The 15,689-nt window shown below is 34.9% G+C and overlaps 1 protein-coding gene and 1 pseudogene across 1 annotated transcript; both read left to right on the forward strand.

Annotated features, from left to right (window-relative positions):
• The first annotated feature begins 5,226 nt into the window (after positions 1–5,226).
• Positions 5,227–13,477, forward strand: LOC147943905 (protein neprosin-like; annotated as a pseudogene).
• Positions 8,513–9,635, forward strand: LOC147943906 (uncharacterized). The gene is made up of 2 exons (XM_087512543.1): positions 8,513–9,276; positions 9,387–9,635. The coding sequence occupies exons 1-2, from the start codon at positions 8,689–8,691 to the stop codon at positions 9,444–9,446; spliced, it is 648 nt and encodes a 215-aa protein (XP_087368669.1). The 5' UTR covers positions 8,513–8,688; the 3' UTR covers positions 9,447–9,635.
• Positions 13,478–15,689: the final 2,212 nt, after the last annotated feature.

Raw genomic sequence — 15,689 nt, forward strand, 5'->3', positions numbered from 1 at the left:
GACTCTTCTTCACAGCAGGTTGAACTGTTCTTATCTTTTTTTTTCTCTGTCGCAGGCGCTCATTGAGCTACTTGAAAGCGAACAAGGCCATTATATATAAAAGAATTGACAGATCTAATAAGAATAAACTCTTTAAGACATATCAAAATGTTTTGTATTTTATTGTCAAGATCACTCGGATGATAGCGAATTTTGTTTTGAACATTCTTTTTTTTCTCAAAGAAATTATATTGATTTAAACTGAGTCATTACAAAGTGGTTGCGATAGCCAAACAGGCTTTGTTACAGAATCAACATAATATTCAACATTTTGACAACCAAATTTTGCTAGAGAATGAGCAACTGAATTACATGATCTCTTTTTAAAAGTACAAGAAAAAGGCAAAATTTTGATCTCCAAAACTGTATATCTCTAAGCAGGTTTGATAGAGAAGCATTTTCCTTATGTCCTTTAACAAGTTTAACAAGGGTCGCAAAGTCTCCTTCAAATATTGTCGAAGTATAATCTCGGATCCATGCATGTTGGAGGGCCAGTGAAAGAGCCTTTGCTTCTGCTTCTAAAGCTGATTCTGAAGGTAGTAGCCTTGATGCTCCCCAAACTAGAGGATCTCCCTGATGGTTTCTGATCATCCATCCACCCGTTGTGATATTGCTATGAGCATTAAAAGCTGCATCAAAATTACATTTAAACATAGAAAAAGTAGGAGGTGACCAGGAATCTATGTTTGGTGTCGAATTGTTATGACTGGGACTTCCAAAGAGTAAGGGGTTGTTTGTCCAGTCTCTTGTTACAGAGTGAGCTTTTAAAACAGTTAATGTAGGTCCTTCACGAATTCCTTCAAAGACTAAAGAATTTCTAGCTTTTCATATTTGCCACAATATCTAGAAAGGCAAAAGTGAGTCATGTGTGTTGTTGTGATGTGTTGATAGATTAAGAATAGTTCGAATAGAATATTTCACATCCGTGTGCAGTTGATTTATGTATCGTGGTGAAATGCCTGACATGCGCCAAACCATTCTTGCAAAAGGACATGTGAACAGAGCATGGAGAATTGATTCATCCTCTTGATTACATCTTGGACAAAGAGCAGGAATACACATACCTCTAGTACGTAAACGGATTGTTGTTGGTAGAGCTTTTGAGAGAACCCGCCATAAAAAGTGTTTGATTTTTGGTAATATTTGGAGTTTCCAAATATTGTTCTTTAGCTCAATTGAACCATGGGGAATGTCTGGTGCGGGATTTGGATCAAAGGGGTTGTGAGTGAGAAACCAGTACCCTGATTTAACTGTATATTCGCCAGAGAGTGTATATCTCGAGATTAACTTGTCCTCTGTTTCTACTTGGGATAAATACACCTTTTTGATAGCTGTGCAATCTTTTGGGTTCGCAATGGTGTCTAGTTGTTGTGTATCCCAAGTACGATAATTCCCCGTCCTCTTTATTAAAATATATGATGTCAGGTTGCAGTTTGGATCAATTGTTCTTATCGGTCGAGGTGGCTTGCCCTCCAAAAAATTATCAATACTAGTCGAATCGATTTACCATCTCCAATCAAGAAACGTGAGCCTTTCTTTATCAAGTCAAGTCCATGTAGCAAAGAAGACCATCCATAAGATTGATTTTTCTGTTCTTTTGCATCCAAAAACTTATCATCTGGGTATTAACATGCTTTCATGACTCTTGCAAAGAGAGAATTAGGAAATTTTAGTAGTCTCCACGCTTGTTTAGCCAATAAAGCACCATTGAACTTTTCTAGGTCTCTGAATCCTAGCCCACCCTCTTTTTGAGTATTTTAGTCTGTTCCATGATATCCAAGGAATACCTCGATGGTTAGCATTACGTTCCCACCAGAAATTCATTATTAAAGCTTCAATGTCTGAGGTGACCCCCTATGGTAGTTTAAAACACGACATAGCATACACGGGCATCAAAACTGCAACTGATTTCATCATTATTTCCTTCCCTGCAGGGGATAGCGTTTTTGCACTCCAATGAAAGGTTCTTTTTCTCACACGGTCTATAATATAAGTGAACATCTCTTTCTTCTTTCTTCCAAACTGCTCATGGAGACCTAAATATTTTCCTCCTCCGCTATGATTTGGTATGTTAAGAATCGCCTTTAATCTATCCTGAGTTGCACCGTATACTCGAGAGCCAAAAGTTATGATTGACTTTGATGTGTTTATTTGCTGACCTGAGTAGTATTCATATATATCGATAGCATCTTTCAGGGCTTGACAGTTGCGTCTATTTGCTTGACAAAAGAATAGGAATTCATCAGCAAATTGTAAATGAGTGATTCTCGGTACTCTGTTTCCTATCTTGATTCCCCTAATATCTCCATCCTTTGCACTTGAAGTTATCAAATGGCTTAAAATATCAGAGCAGAGTATAAATGGGTATGGTGATAGAGGGTCACCCTGACGAATTCCCCGTTGTGGTCTTATATTGCCATAAGGAACACCATTGATCAATACAGAGTTGTTAACCGATTTTATTGCTGACATACAAGCTATCCATTGATCACAAAAACCAAACAGTTGTAGCGTTGTTTGTGAAAAATTCCATTCGACTCTGTCATATGCTTTACTAACATCCGTCTTTACTGCTATATAAGTCTGTGAAACACGTTTTCGAACTTTCAGTGAGTGCATCAATTCATGAGCTATCATGACATTATCCTGAATTATGCGTCCTGGAATGAAAGCAGCTTGTGCTTCAGAACAATTCCATTTAGGTGTGGTTTTAATCTTTGGACTAAACACTTGGAAATTATCTTGTAGAAGACATTGCAGAGAGCTATCGGTCGATAGTCAGAGAGTGTTGTTGGATTATCTATCTTCGGGATCATAGAAATATTTGTGTGATTGATGTTTGGTTTCATTGTTGACGTTCTGAAGAAAGACTTCACTTCCTGAATTACATGCTTTCCTATCGTGTCCCAACACTGTTTGTAAAACCGGGCTGTAAGGCCATCTGGTCCAGGTGCTCTATCATCCCTAATTAGGCATATTGCATCGTATATTTCTTTGTCAGTGAACTCTCTCGTTAAACTGACATTAATATCATTTGTTACAATTGGGACAAAATCAGCCAGTTCATTGGGAAAGACAAGGTGATCATTGGTGAAGTAAACTCGAGTAAAATACTCCTGCGCGTGCTCACCAATCTCTTTATCCCCCCGAAGTAGATTTCCTTGACCATCTAAAATGGAGATCATCCTGTTTTGTGCATATCTTGACTTTGCAGAGGCATGAAAGAACTGAGTATTACGATCACCTACAGCCATCCATTGATTACGACTCTTTTGTTTCCAATGTTTTTCCTCATCATTGTAAGCTTTCGTTAGGTGCTCCTGCAAAAGTGGAACTTGTTGTCGTACTAGTCTGATTGGACTCTCCATTGCCAAGTTTAATTTCTGTTGTAGACATTTTATTCTTTTTTCAGCATTTAAGCTTGATTGATGCTTTAGTTTTGCCATGGCTTGTCTACAACTAGATATTCTTTGGTTTATGGGGATATCAATGTTATTGTTTTCCATTGACCATCCCTGCTCAACCACTGAATTGAAAGATGGAATATCACAGAGTCGTTTATCAAATTGAAAGGTTCTTCGGCATTGAAATTGCCTCTCATTAAAGTGAAGAAGTAGAGGCTTATGATCTGAACCAGTATAATCCAAAAATCCAAACTCTGCATTAGGAAAATTTGCTTGACCTGAGGAGTTTATCATTGCTCGGTCTAGACAGCAGTGGACCGTATGTGAATGGCGTTCACCCACCCAAGAAAATCTATTTCCTCGTGATCGAACATCTAAAAGGTCACATATGGAGATCATATCTCTAAAATCTCGGAATGTCTATTCCTCTCGAGCTGGTGCTCCCAATTTTTCTTCGTTTGAGAGTATCTCGCTAAAATCTCCAATGAGTATCCACGTATTTAGACGAGATGATGATAGGCTTTTAATCTATCCCAGAGATGGTAGCGTTCACTCTGAGTTGGGTGACCATACACACAAGACAAGTGGAAACATGTATTATTTAGAGTTACAGAGATGTCAATGAGTCTCTCATCCTTTGAAATTAAGGAGAGAGATACATGACTTTTCCACATCAAAGCTAAACCACCACTCCTTCCTTGAGGAGGTACAGCTATTAAGTTTGAGAATCCTAAATCACACATAAGTCTAGATAATACATCACATTGGTTTAAAGTTTCAGAAAGAAAAATAACATCATACTTAGTAGTTATACATAGACGACGTAAACGAGATTTTGTCAACGGCGGACCAATGCCCTGACAGTTCCAAGATATGACTCTCATATTGGATCTGGGGGTATCGGGCCCCCTGCGTCTCCGTCGAATCCATTGGTGAATGAACAAGAACCCACTGAAACCGAAACTTTTCCTCTTTTGCGGAGTTGGCTACAGGACCGCCATCTCCTCTGCTGCTTCAGCCTTGTTAAACTCCCCCTCAAACCTTACTCTCTTACGTTTCCTGAAGACAAATTCAGACAGTGCATTATCACTGCTTTCCTCTAGGAGATCTCCTTGTCTCTTACTCTGAATCGCTTTCCCTTGATACTTTGCATGAAGGTAACGCATCCGTTCAGCAGTTAGGTCAGGATCCTCAAAAAGACTTGGCAGAGTGGATGAGGAGACAGATTGAACACCATTTGTTGGCGCAATTGTAGTTGACAGAGGAGGCATTTGGAGTCTTGGGATGAGAGTCACAGGATCAACAGTTTCGAGAGTTGGAGACTCAGACATATCATTCCCACCATCAAAATGGTTGTCTCCATCATGTTCATCATCAGACTCCTCCGGGTCCGAGTCATCAGCCGCATCAAAGAATAAAGGGCATTCTTTTGCATCATGTTTCAAGGAACCGCATTTCTTACAGAAATTCCTCAACTTCTCATAGCGGAACTTAACAATCGTATTTTCTCCCACAATAAATTGGATATTTTTTTGAAAACAGAGGGGAATTCCTAAATTCCAATCTATCCTCACACGAACTGCTCCTACTTGGTTTACATTTTCATCATAGTCTACTTTCGTGACAAAACCTAGTCTATTACCCACCCATCTAGCCATAGCGTTCGTCAAGTAGAGAATAGGAATACCTTGTATTTGTACCCAGAAGGGGATGATTTTTATCGTGTCCTCACTGATATTGGGGTACCATCTGTGTGTGGATAACATCCAGTCGTTGAAAGACCATGGCCCTCGGTGCAGAACAAGATTCATTGATTTCTCTGTTTGAAAGCGGAACTGGACTCGTCCCCCATCAAGTAATCGCCCAACGCATTCGTCAGCCAAACCCCATACCGAGGCATCTGGCGTATAAGAGCGCGGAGGTTTTAAACATTCTAAGCATAGTAGTGATAAGCGAATCGTCTAATAGCTGAAATTGATCAACTCTTGGAAAAGCTCAACAAACCTTTTCTTAAGTCGATCAATGTAAATTCTTTTTTTTTTCGGGATTTTACGGAGAATGATTACATCTAGAAAACACAAAACGTTTCATTTTCGCTAATTTTTAATCTGTAGTTACATGTGTAAATATTGTAATTTTGTGTAGAGTCCAGATGAAGATATATATAATAGATTGCGTTCATATGAAGAATCATCCAATTATGATTATCATTTATTTAAAAACCACACCATTCAGGTTCATAAAATTTACTTGATCTTTAGTCACTAAAATATTTTTTTAACATATATTTCAAGATTGTATATATATATATATATATATATAAATATAGTGTTCTTATTTCCAAAACAATCGTTAGATACTATGTACTTGTCAAAGCTCTACAAATAGTAGATAAAATTTATTTAAAAAAAAAACTTATATAACACCATTCTAAATTATTGAGCTAACTATTGAACTAACTATGTTTGGAATATCATTTATTATGTTTGATAAGCTTCATTTCTTCTAACGTCATTTTTTAAGATGCAACTACGTTTTGTTCCTAAAGGATCAAAAAATGAATCAACAAACACCAAGAATCAAAATATGTTGACTCAACTCTGGACAATCAATGGTATATGCCTGAAAAACAGTATTCCAATTAGAAGAACGAGAAGAGAAGATATTTTACGAAGAAAATCAGTTGAAATATATGGAAAAAAAGAATCCAACGACATTCCTAACACTTTACATGAGGTGCATATATTATTCAACAAATATTTGAAAAGCAGTAATTATTATCTTATTGATATATATATATATATATATTAATATATATGCATGTCTCGAGTTTCTTATATGTACATGTACATATATAGTATGCCATAATGAAAGTGGATGGAAAGTTCCATGGAGCCAAGGTAGATATAAACGTGTGGAAATTTTACGTACAAACGGCAAAAGAGTTTAGTCTAGCACAAATGTGGGTTTTGGCTGGCCCTTCTTACTCAGAAGTTAACAGCATTGAAGTTGGATGGCAGGTCTTACATTATATTTTCAACAACATTTTTATAAGTGTATAAATAAATTATATTTTTTTTCCTTTTATTGGTACCCTATTATTATTAATCAGGTGTATCCGGGTCGTTATGATGACGAAAACCCTAGAATTTTTACTTTTTGGACAGTAAGTCAATGTGTTAACTCATTTTTTGATTACTTTTTTCAGTGTGTTAATTTTCATCATATATCATATGATGGTAGTTATATATACTAATAGACGGAAACTTTTCCTTATGTGTTGTTTGGTAACATGAAAATAGGCCGATGTGTACAAGTCAGGATGCTACAATTGATTTTCCAGGTTTTGTTACTATTAACCAAGCATTTGTCCTAGCCTCCTAGGTGAGGCTATTAAAGAGGTTTCTATCTTGAATGGGCAACAATATTATATTACCACAACTATATGGAAGGTAAATATAGTAAAGAATTTTTGTCATCATATAACTACCATCATATGATATATGATATATTGCAACTAAGAATGAATGTTACATTAATATAGGATCCTCGTTCAGGGAATTGGTGGTAATATAGGATCCACAAATTGGTGCGACACAAATTCATTGGGGTGAAGAAATTATAAATTTTAAAGATGGTTCACAACACACGACAACTAAAATGGGGAGTGGGCATTTCGCTGAAGAATGATATAAGAAAGCTAGTTATTTTAGGTATCTTGAAATACTTGATGAAAATGATAAACTAAAACAACCTGAGAAAGGTTATTCTGTAATAAAATAATTATTTTTTATTCAGATATGTGGTCTGTTAGTAGGTTATTTATTGGGTTTGTTATATTTTTTTTTTAATCATTTGGGAACCAAAAGAACAGGTGTTAAGCTACATGTCATGCTTATGTTTATAAAGACAAGTGTTAAGCTACATGTCATGCTAAAGCTTATAAGAGAACAAGTGTGAAGTTGCATGTTATGATTGAAGCAGTGTTAGACACTTGTTCTCACACTTGTCACCACTGTCTTTATTTCTACTATGATGGATGATTGAGATTAAATTAGAAGACAAAACCCTTATGAGGAGTAAGGTCCTCTTCCCTCCTATAAATAGATGATTTGCTCCATCACAAATCAACACAAAAACAAAAAAAACACATAAAGAAAAGAGTTTATAGAAAAGGGGAGAGAAACCTTATCTTCCACCTAAAGATCATCTAAAAGTTTCTTTTCAAGCCTTCAAACCATTGAAGAAGAAGAAACCATTCAAGGAAGCATCATTTCTACAATGAGTGGAGGTATTACTTTAATTCTCTTTATGATTCTATTATGTGATTAACATAGATGTTTAAGATCTTGGGGTTCATGTTAAAAATATGTTTAACATGTGGTATCAGAGCTTATGGTTATGAACATCTAATTAATCCATTAAGAATAATAGATTTATAGTTTAAAGAACTGAAAATTAAAGCTTTAAGTTATGATGTTTGTACACTTGAATTTTGTTTGATTTAAGTTTCAAGTTACAATCTTTGTTTAAAAAAAAAATAAGTGATAAAAGATTGGTTTCTCTTAATGTGCATAATTAAGAAATTGATATCACCATAATGGTTTTATCTTATAATGATTTGCACATAGAAAACCAAAATATTTAAATTTTGATATTTTTATGTATTAATTAGCTACCCACAGGTGATTTGCACATAGAAAACCAAAATATTTAAATTTTGATATGTTTATGTATTAATTAGCTACCCACAGGTAGGCTATTGACATAAAACATGATCAATAATTTATTAGAATGTTTGTATGTGAGTTAATTAGGTATATTCACAGATAACTTAATTGATCTGATACAGCATTCGAGAAAAGTCTTTGAAAGCTATGACCTTAAGATATATAATAATGACTACCCACAGGAGCATTAAAATTTGAAGTCATATGCATTCAATAATTTTTTTTATTAATGTGTTGTTTAAATTTTGAACCTCAATTAAAGCTTGTTATATCTCTAAATCGCAGCGTTATTTCCTACTAATTTGCCATCTATGGTCTCTACTGTTCCGATCCTCACAGGAACCAACTTCTCATAATGGAAAGAGAAAGGTGAGTTCATATTAGGAGTACTAGATATGGATTTGGCACTTTGTGAAGAAGAGCCAGATCCCTTAAATGTAATTAGTACTGAGGAAGAAAATGCCCTCCATAAAGCATGGGAGAAAGCGAACAGATTAAGCATGATGTTTTAAAAAATGACCATAGCTAGCAACATCAAAACTTCCCTTCCATATGCAGATAAAGCTATAGATTATCTAGCAGCTATAGAAGAACGGTTTAAGACTGCAGACAAATCCCTTGCAGGGAAACTTATGGCAGATCTTACAACCATTAAGTATGATGGGACAAGGTCTATGCATGAACATTGCATTGAAATGAGAAACCTTGCGGCTAAACTAAAGAATTTAGGAATGAGTGTGGACGATTCATTTCTTGTCCAATTTATCCTAAATTCACTACCTCCTCAGTATGGACCCTTTCAGATCAATTATAATGTAATTGATGAAAGGTGGACATCTAATGAATTGGCTAATAAACTAGTCCAAGAGGAGGCTAGACTTGGTCGTGAAGGAATTAAAGTTTCCCATCATGTTCAAGGAGCTGGACCTAAAGTTGGGTTTAGGCATAAAAAGAGTCATCAAAGAGCACAACCCACAATGAACGATTATGTTCAAGTTAATCCGAAGAAAAAGGCAAAGAAAGATTACAGGTGCAACTTTTGTAAAAAGGTTGGACACTTTCAGAAAGATTGCCCTAAAAGAAGAGAATGGTTCGAAAGAAAGGTAATCCTATGGGTTCCGTAAGATTTTCCGAATCTAATCTTACTTATGTTTCTTCCAAAACTTGGTGGATTGATAGCGGTGCTAATGTACATGTAACTAATTCCGTACAGGGATTTCTTACGATCCAGACCATAAATTCACGTGAAAACTACTTATTAATGGGAAATTGAGACAAGGCACCAGTTGAAGCTGTTGGCACATATCGTCTCATTTTAGATGAGGGATTTTTTCTAGATTTATATCAGACTCTTTATGTTCCATCTATTTCTCGTAATTTAGTTTCTATAAGCAAACTTGATTTGGATGGTTTTAAATCTACTCAAGGAGATGGTTGTTTTAATATATTTCTGAACTCTAAACGAATTAGTTCTAGAATATTAGTTGATGGTCGTTATATGTTAAAACTGGCTGATCAACCTTATGAGACACATCTCTCCTTGTATTATGAAAGTAGACTTAATAATAAAACATGTACTGTGACTCATATTTCTTGTGGCATAAAAGATTAGGACATATTTCTTATGAAAGAATTAAAAGATTGGTAAAAGATGGAGTCATTCTGAATCTTGATTTTACCAATAAGAAAATGTGTATAGATTGCATTAAAGGTAAGCAAACTAGACACACTAAGAAAGGAGCCACAAGAAGTATACAGCTTCTTGAAATCATACATATAGATATTTGTGGACCATTTGACGTTCCAAATTTTGGAGGTGAAAAGTACTTCATCACTTTTATCGATGATTATTCACGTTATTGTTATCTCTATTTATTGCATGAAAAATCTCAATCTGTAGATATTGTACAAGCATTCATTAATGAAGTTGAGAGGCAATTAGATAGAAAGGTGAAAATCATAAGGTCAGATAGAGGTGGTGAATTTTATGGCATATATATTGAAACAGGACAACATCCTGGACCATTTGCCATACTCCTTCAAAAATTAGGAATTGTTGCGCAGTACACAACGCCTGGTTCTCCATGGCAGAATGGTGTAGCTGAAAGGCGTAATCGTACTTATATAGAAATGGTTAGATCTATGATGAGTCATGCTAACCTACCTATATCCTTGTGGATGGACGCATTACGTACTGTGGTCTATATTTTGAATAGGGTGCCTAGCAAAGCAGTTTCAAAAATCTCTTTTGAACTGTGGAAATGCTGGAAACCTAGTCTGTCACACCTCCAAGTTTGGGGGTGTCCAGCTGAAGTAAGAATATACAATCCACAAGAAAAGAAATTAGACTTCCAAACGATCAGTGGTTTCTTTATAGGTTACCCTGAGAAGTCTAAAGGATATAGATTTTATTGTCCATCCCATAGTACGAGAATAGTAGAAACCAATAATGCCAGTTTTTTTGAGAATGATGAGATTAGTGGGAGTGATAAAGTCCGTGATATAACTATTTAGGAAACTAGGGTTGATATTCCATTACCCTTAGTTTCAAATTTTGGGGTTCCTAGCATTGTTGAACCGTTAAACAATGAGGAAACCCCATTGAATGATCACACACTCCATAATAAAAAACTTGCCAATAATGATAATGAAGCACAAGAGGAACCAGCATTAAGAAGATCAAATCGTACGAGGAGATCAGCTATTTTCATGACTTTGTGATCTATCAAATAGAATCTGGAGAAGAAAACATTAAAGATCCGGTTTCTTATTCACAAGCCATGAATGATGTGAATTCTGATAAATGGATTGATGCCAGTAGAGATTAAATAGACTCGATTGTTAAGAATGAAGTTTGGGACATCATTCCATTGCCTGATGGACACAAAGCAGTCGGGTGTAAGTGGATCTTTAAGACCAAACTCGACTGTAATGGCAATGTAGAACGATATAAAGCCAGACTTGTAGCCAAAGGGTTTAGTCAAAAGGAAGGCATCAATTATAGTGAGATTCTTTCACCTGTGTCTAGAAAAGACTCTCTCAGAATTATTATGGCGTTAGTAGCTCAGTATGATCTCGAGTTACATCAAATGGATGTGAAAACTGTCTTTCTTAATGGAGACTTGCAAGAAGAAGTCTATATGCGCCAACCTGAAGGCTTCATAATCGAAGGTCAGGAAGATATGATTTGCAAATTGAAGAAATCAATATATGGACTGAAACAAGCTTTGAGGCAATGGTATCTAAAGTTTGATGAAACCATCACGAAATTCGGTTTCAAAGAAAATGTTGTGGATCCATGTATATCACAGTGGGAGTAAGTTCATATTTTTGGTATTGTATGTTGGTGATATCTTATTAGCCAGTATTGATCTTGGTCTACTACATGAGACTATGAGTTATCTCTCTAAGAACTTTGATATAAAAGATATGGGTGAGGCATCCTATGTGATAGGAATTGAAATATTCCATGATAGATCACTATAAATTTTAGGATTGTCTCAGAAAGCATATATTGATAAAGTTCTTGAGAGTTTTGGCATGATGATGTGTTCTTCTAATAATGTTCCTATGCAAAAGGGTGACAAGCTTAACCTTAAGCAATGTCCGCAGAACGAAATGGAACATAATGAAATGCAAAAGTACCCTTATGCATCTCTTGTGGGAAGTTTGATGTACGCACAGGTCTGCACTCGACCTGATATTAGCCATGCAGTCGGAATGTTGGGTAGATTTCAGAGTAACCCATAACTTGCTCATTGGAAAGCTGCGAAGAAAGTTTTGAGATACCTAAAGGGAATAAGAAACTACATGTTGACATATCAAAAATCAACACATCCACAGATGGTTAGATTTTCAGACTCAGATTTTGGTAGATGTGAAGATTCTAGGCACTGTACTCTCGGCTATGTGTATCTCCTTGGTGGAGGTGCCATTTCATGGAAAAATCAGAAGTCAAAATTGATTTATACATCCACCATGGAGGGTCAGTATGTAGCATGTTATGAGGCTTCTATTCAAGGAACATGGTTGCGGAATTTCGTGTCAGAGTTTGGGGTTTTGAATTTTGTTGACAAACCTCTAACTCTTTACTGTGATAATCAAGCCGCAATCTTCTTCTCTAAGCATGATAGGATATCTAAAGGAGGAACTCAAATATCTATCATTATAGCAAGATGTTAACAGAGAAAAGTTTGTCATTGAACACATAGGCACTGAGCTAATGGTAGCAGACATATTTACGAAAGCATTACCTCCAAAGACATTTATCAAGCATGCAGAAAGTATGGGTCTAGAGGATAGCACTTAATTATGTTATCTGTTAATTTTTTAGCCTTGTAAATATTTTAGCCTATGTTTGACGTGTGACCGCCATGACTCTCATTGGTTCCAAGATTAGCTAAGACACTTATGAAAGACCAAATAAAAAATATAACATATTATGCCGGCCTTATGATTCCCGAATAAAACCATTATACTAACGACCAAGTGGGAGAACGTAGAAAATAATTATTTCTTACCCATGTATGTGGTCTTATAGTTAGTAAGTTATTTAATTGGGTTTGTTGTATTTTTTTTTTAATCATTTGGAAACCAAAAGGACATGTGTTAATCTACATGTCATGCTTATGCTTATAAGGACAAGTACTAAGCTACATGTCATGCTAAAGCTTATAAGAGAACAAGTGTGAAGTTGCATGTTGTGAGTGAAGCAATGCTAGACACTTGTTCTCACACTTGTCATCACTGTCTTCATATCTACTATGATGGATGGTTGAGATTAATTAGAAGACAAAACCCTTATGAGGAGTAAGGTCCTCTTCCCTCCTATAAATAGATGGTTTGCTCCATCACAAAGCAACACAAGAACAAAAACAACACATAAAGAAAAGAGTTTATAGGAAAGGGGAGAGAAACCTTATCTTCCACCTAAAGATCATCTAAGAGTTTCTTTTCAAGCCTTCAAACCATTGAAAAAGAAGAAACCATTCAAGGAAATATCATTTCTACAATGAGTGGAAGTATTACTTTAATTCTCTTTATGATTCTATTATGTGATTAATATAGATGTTTAAGATCTTGGGGTTCATGTTAAAAATATGTTTAACATATTCTTCTATTACGAAGGAGAGTTGTTATAATATTAGGTCTTGCCTATGATGTAAGATTGGGACTTAAATTTTTTTATGGAAGTCCTGGTCGAAATCATAATTGTCTGACTATAATTTCATTTTTCTTTTTGAAAAACATGCATGTATTTATAAAAGACGAGATTAGACTAATTCATTTACATTGGTTTTGAGTTATAAAGTCAAGTGTTGTTCATTTACGACCTGCGACTGCGAGAAGTTCGTTTGACAGTTGCAAGACACGGCTACTAAACACGCAATCAGTCGTTGTGACTTGTGATTGAATTGTTTGATCGCAAGAAAAATCAGCAACGCAACTATTTAACTAGCAACTAATCGTGCGATTGCTAAACGAACAACATCCTGCGATTTTAAAATTGTAGTTGCAGTCGTAGGCGCAATCGCAATCACAGCTGCTTGCGATTATCAAATGATTAAATATTTAAATCTAGCATTAAACCATGTTGTAGAATCATTCCGATTTAAATCTAGCAATAAACCATGTTCTAAAATAGTTAAATTTAACTAGTCGTACTGTTAAATTATTGGAAACCCAAAAAAACTCCGATAATCATAGAAAGAGATTCGACGAGTGCAGAAGTTGTAACCAGAAAAATCCAAGATAACAAATTGTTTCTGTCTCTCACTCACAGAACGATTACAAAAAGAGATTGATGTCAAGAATATAAATCCAAGATAACATATCGCTTGGCCATACTCAGAACATCAAAGCATGAAAAAATTACAAAACAACTATCGTGACTTAACTAGAAAAGATGATGTAACAACAAACCCTCTAAATTATCGAGTGTGTCTTACTTCTCTTAGCTTCTGAACAATACCCACGATAAGCGGGTGCGTCATTTGAAAATACATATCGATTTGAATAGTATGTATGGAGGCTTTATGGATTTTGGGAGTAATAGCGTTCTTAGTTTTTTTTTTTTTTAATGTAAATGTCCATATTCGTGTTAACATGTTTAATGAATAATAAAAGAATATACAACAGATGGAATAGTTTCAAGGATTACAAAACAAACCAAACGTAATAGAGTAATCGCTAACCCACCCACCCATTTCTACAGTTTTTACGTTAGTATTTTTTTTATTTTTCTTTTTTAACATTATATTATTGGTCATGCATTATGTCATTCCAACTTTGCCAAGCAACCTCTTGAAAATGACACTATACCTTATATTATCAGGTTTATTATATATAAAACGTAATATGCGATTGGACGCTAATCCTAACACTAAACTATCTATTCATACACTATTGAAATGCGGTCGGTTAGCAAAAAGAATGATTTGTGATAAGTTGATAACCGAACATGCATGGACTTCTTTATCCCTTCTTTTTGCATAAACAAAAGGTGTAAAAAGAAGTGGCTGGTAGAGTGTTTTTTCCTTTTTCTTATAAGTTCTTATACGTACCTAAGTATTACATAAAAGTTAACAAAAAACAAGGTATCACATAAAAGTTAACAAACAAAAACGCGTTGAGTTGAGAATGTGTATAAGTATAACTTGAAAGCGTATGTAAAATCATGGGACACTAGTATTCTATTTCTCGAGAACTCTGATCAATTAGTGCAAAGATTGAAAAGAAAATGTATGCGATCATGTATAAGTTTTCGAAAATATTAAGGACCACTCGTGGTGGTGGTGGTGGTGGTAAGCACTGATACAAGTTTCCTTGATGCTTACGGAAACAAAGAGGTGGTTCAACTCATTTTCAATTCTTCTTTGTCTTGTAATGTTTTTTTTTTTTTTTTTTGAGCCAAATTTAACATTTTATTTACTAAACTGAACATCGAATTATTTTTTTGGTCTCATTAAATAGTTTTATGAAAACATCACATCGATGTTCTTATACTTTCCCATGGGCCATACTTAGCTTGCTGACTATACTTCTCTGGCTTAGCTTGATCGTATTGAAGATATAGAGAAGCCAAAGAAAATTAGTTGGCGCGTCATTTTCTAAGTGGATACAAATTTATTTATTTCAAACCACTATTATTGTTAAATAATATTGTAAATCGTTTTTATAAATTTGGATAAGTATAAGTTTTATAAACCTATTTTTGTCCATATTCCTACTTCTCATATAATCTAAATTAGTTAATATAATATTATATTTTTAAATCAAATTAGCAACCATATGATTTACGTGGTTTGATTGATAAAGAAAATAATAATATTATATCTTTTAATCAAATTAGCAACCATATGATTTACAAGGTTTAATTGATAAATAAAAAATAGTTACGAATCTATATATTATATACCTCATAACAATTATCTTACAAACTGGGTCAGATACATAACTCAAAACAGTACGAAATTGTATGGGGGTTACCAGTCGAAACCACTAATTAAGTTTTACT

Source organism: Camelina sativa, chromosome 5, assembly GCF_030686135.1.
Source record: "Camelina sativa cultivar CO46 ecotype springtype chromosome 5, ASM3068613v1".
Taxonomy (NCBI): Eukaryota; Viridiplantae; Streptophyta; class Magnoliopsida; order Brassicales; family Brassicaceae; genus Camelina; species Camelina sativa.

What these genes read in the sequence shown, in the direction of transcription:
- LOC147943906 (XM_087512543.1), top strand. Translation starts at nt 8,689, where the DNA reads ATGACCATAGCTAGCAACATCAAAACTTCCCTTCCATATGCAGATAAA. An exon ending in GAGAATGGTTCGAAAGAAAG is followed by an intron (nt 9,277 to 9,386) that starts GTAATCCTATGG and finishes AATTCCGTACAG; the next exon opens with GGATTTCTTACGATCCAGAC.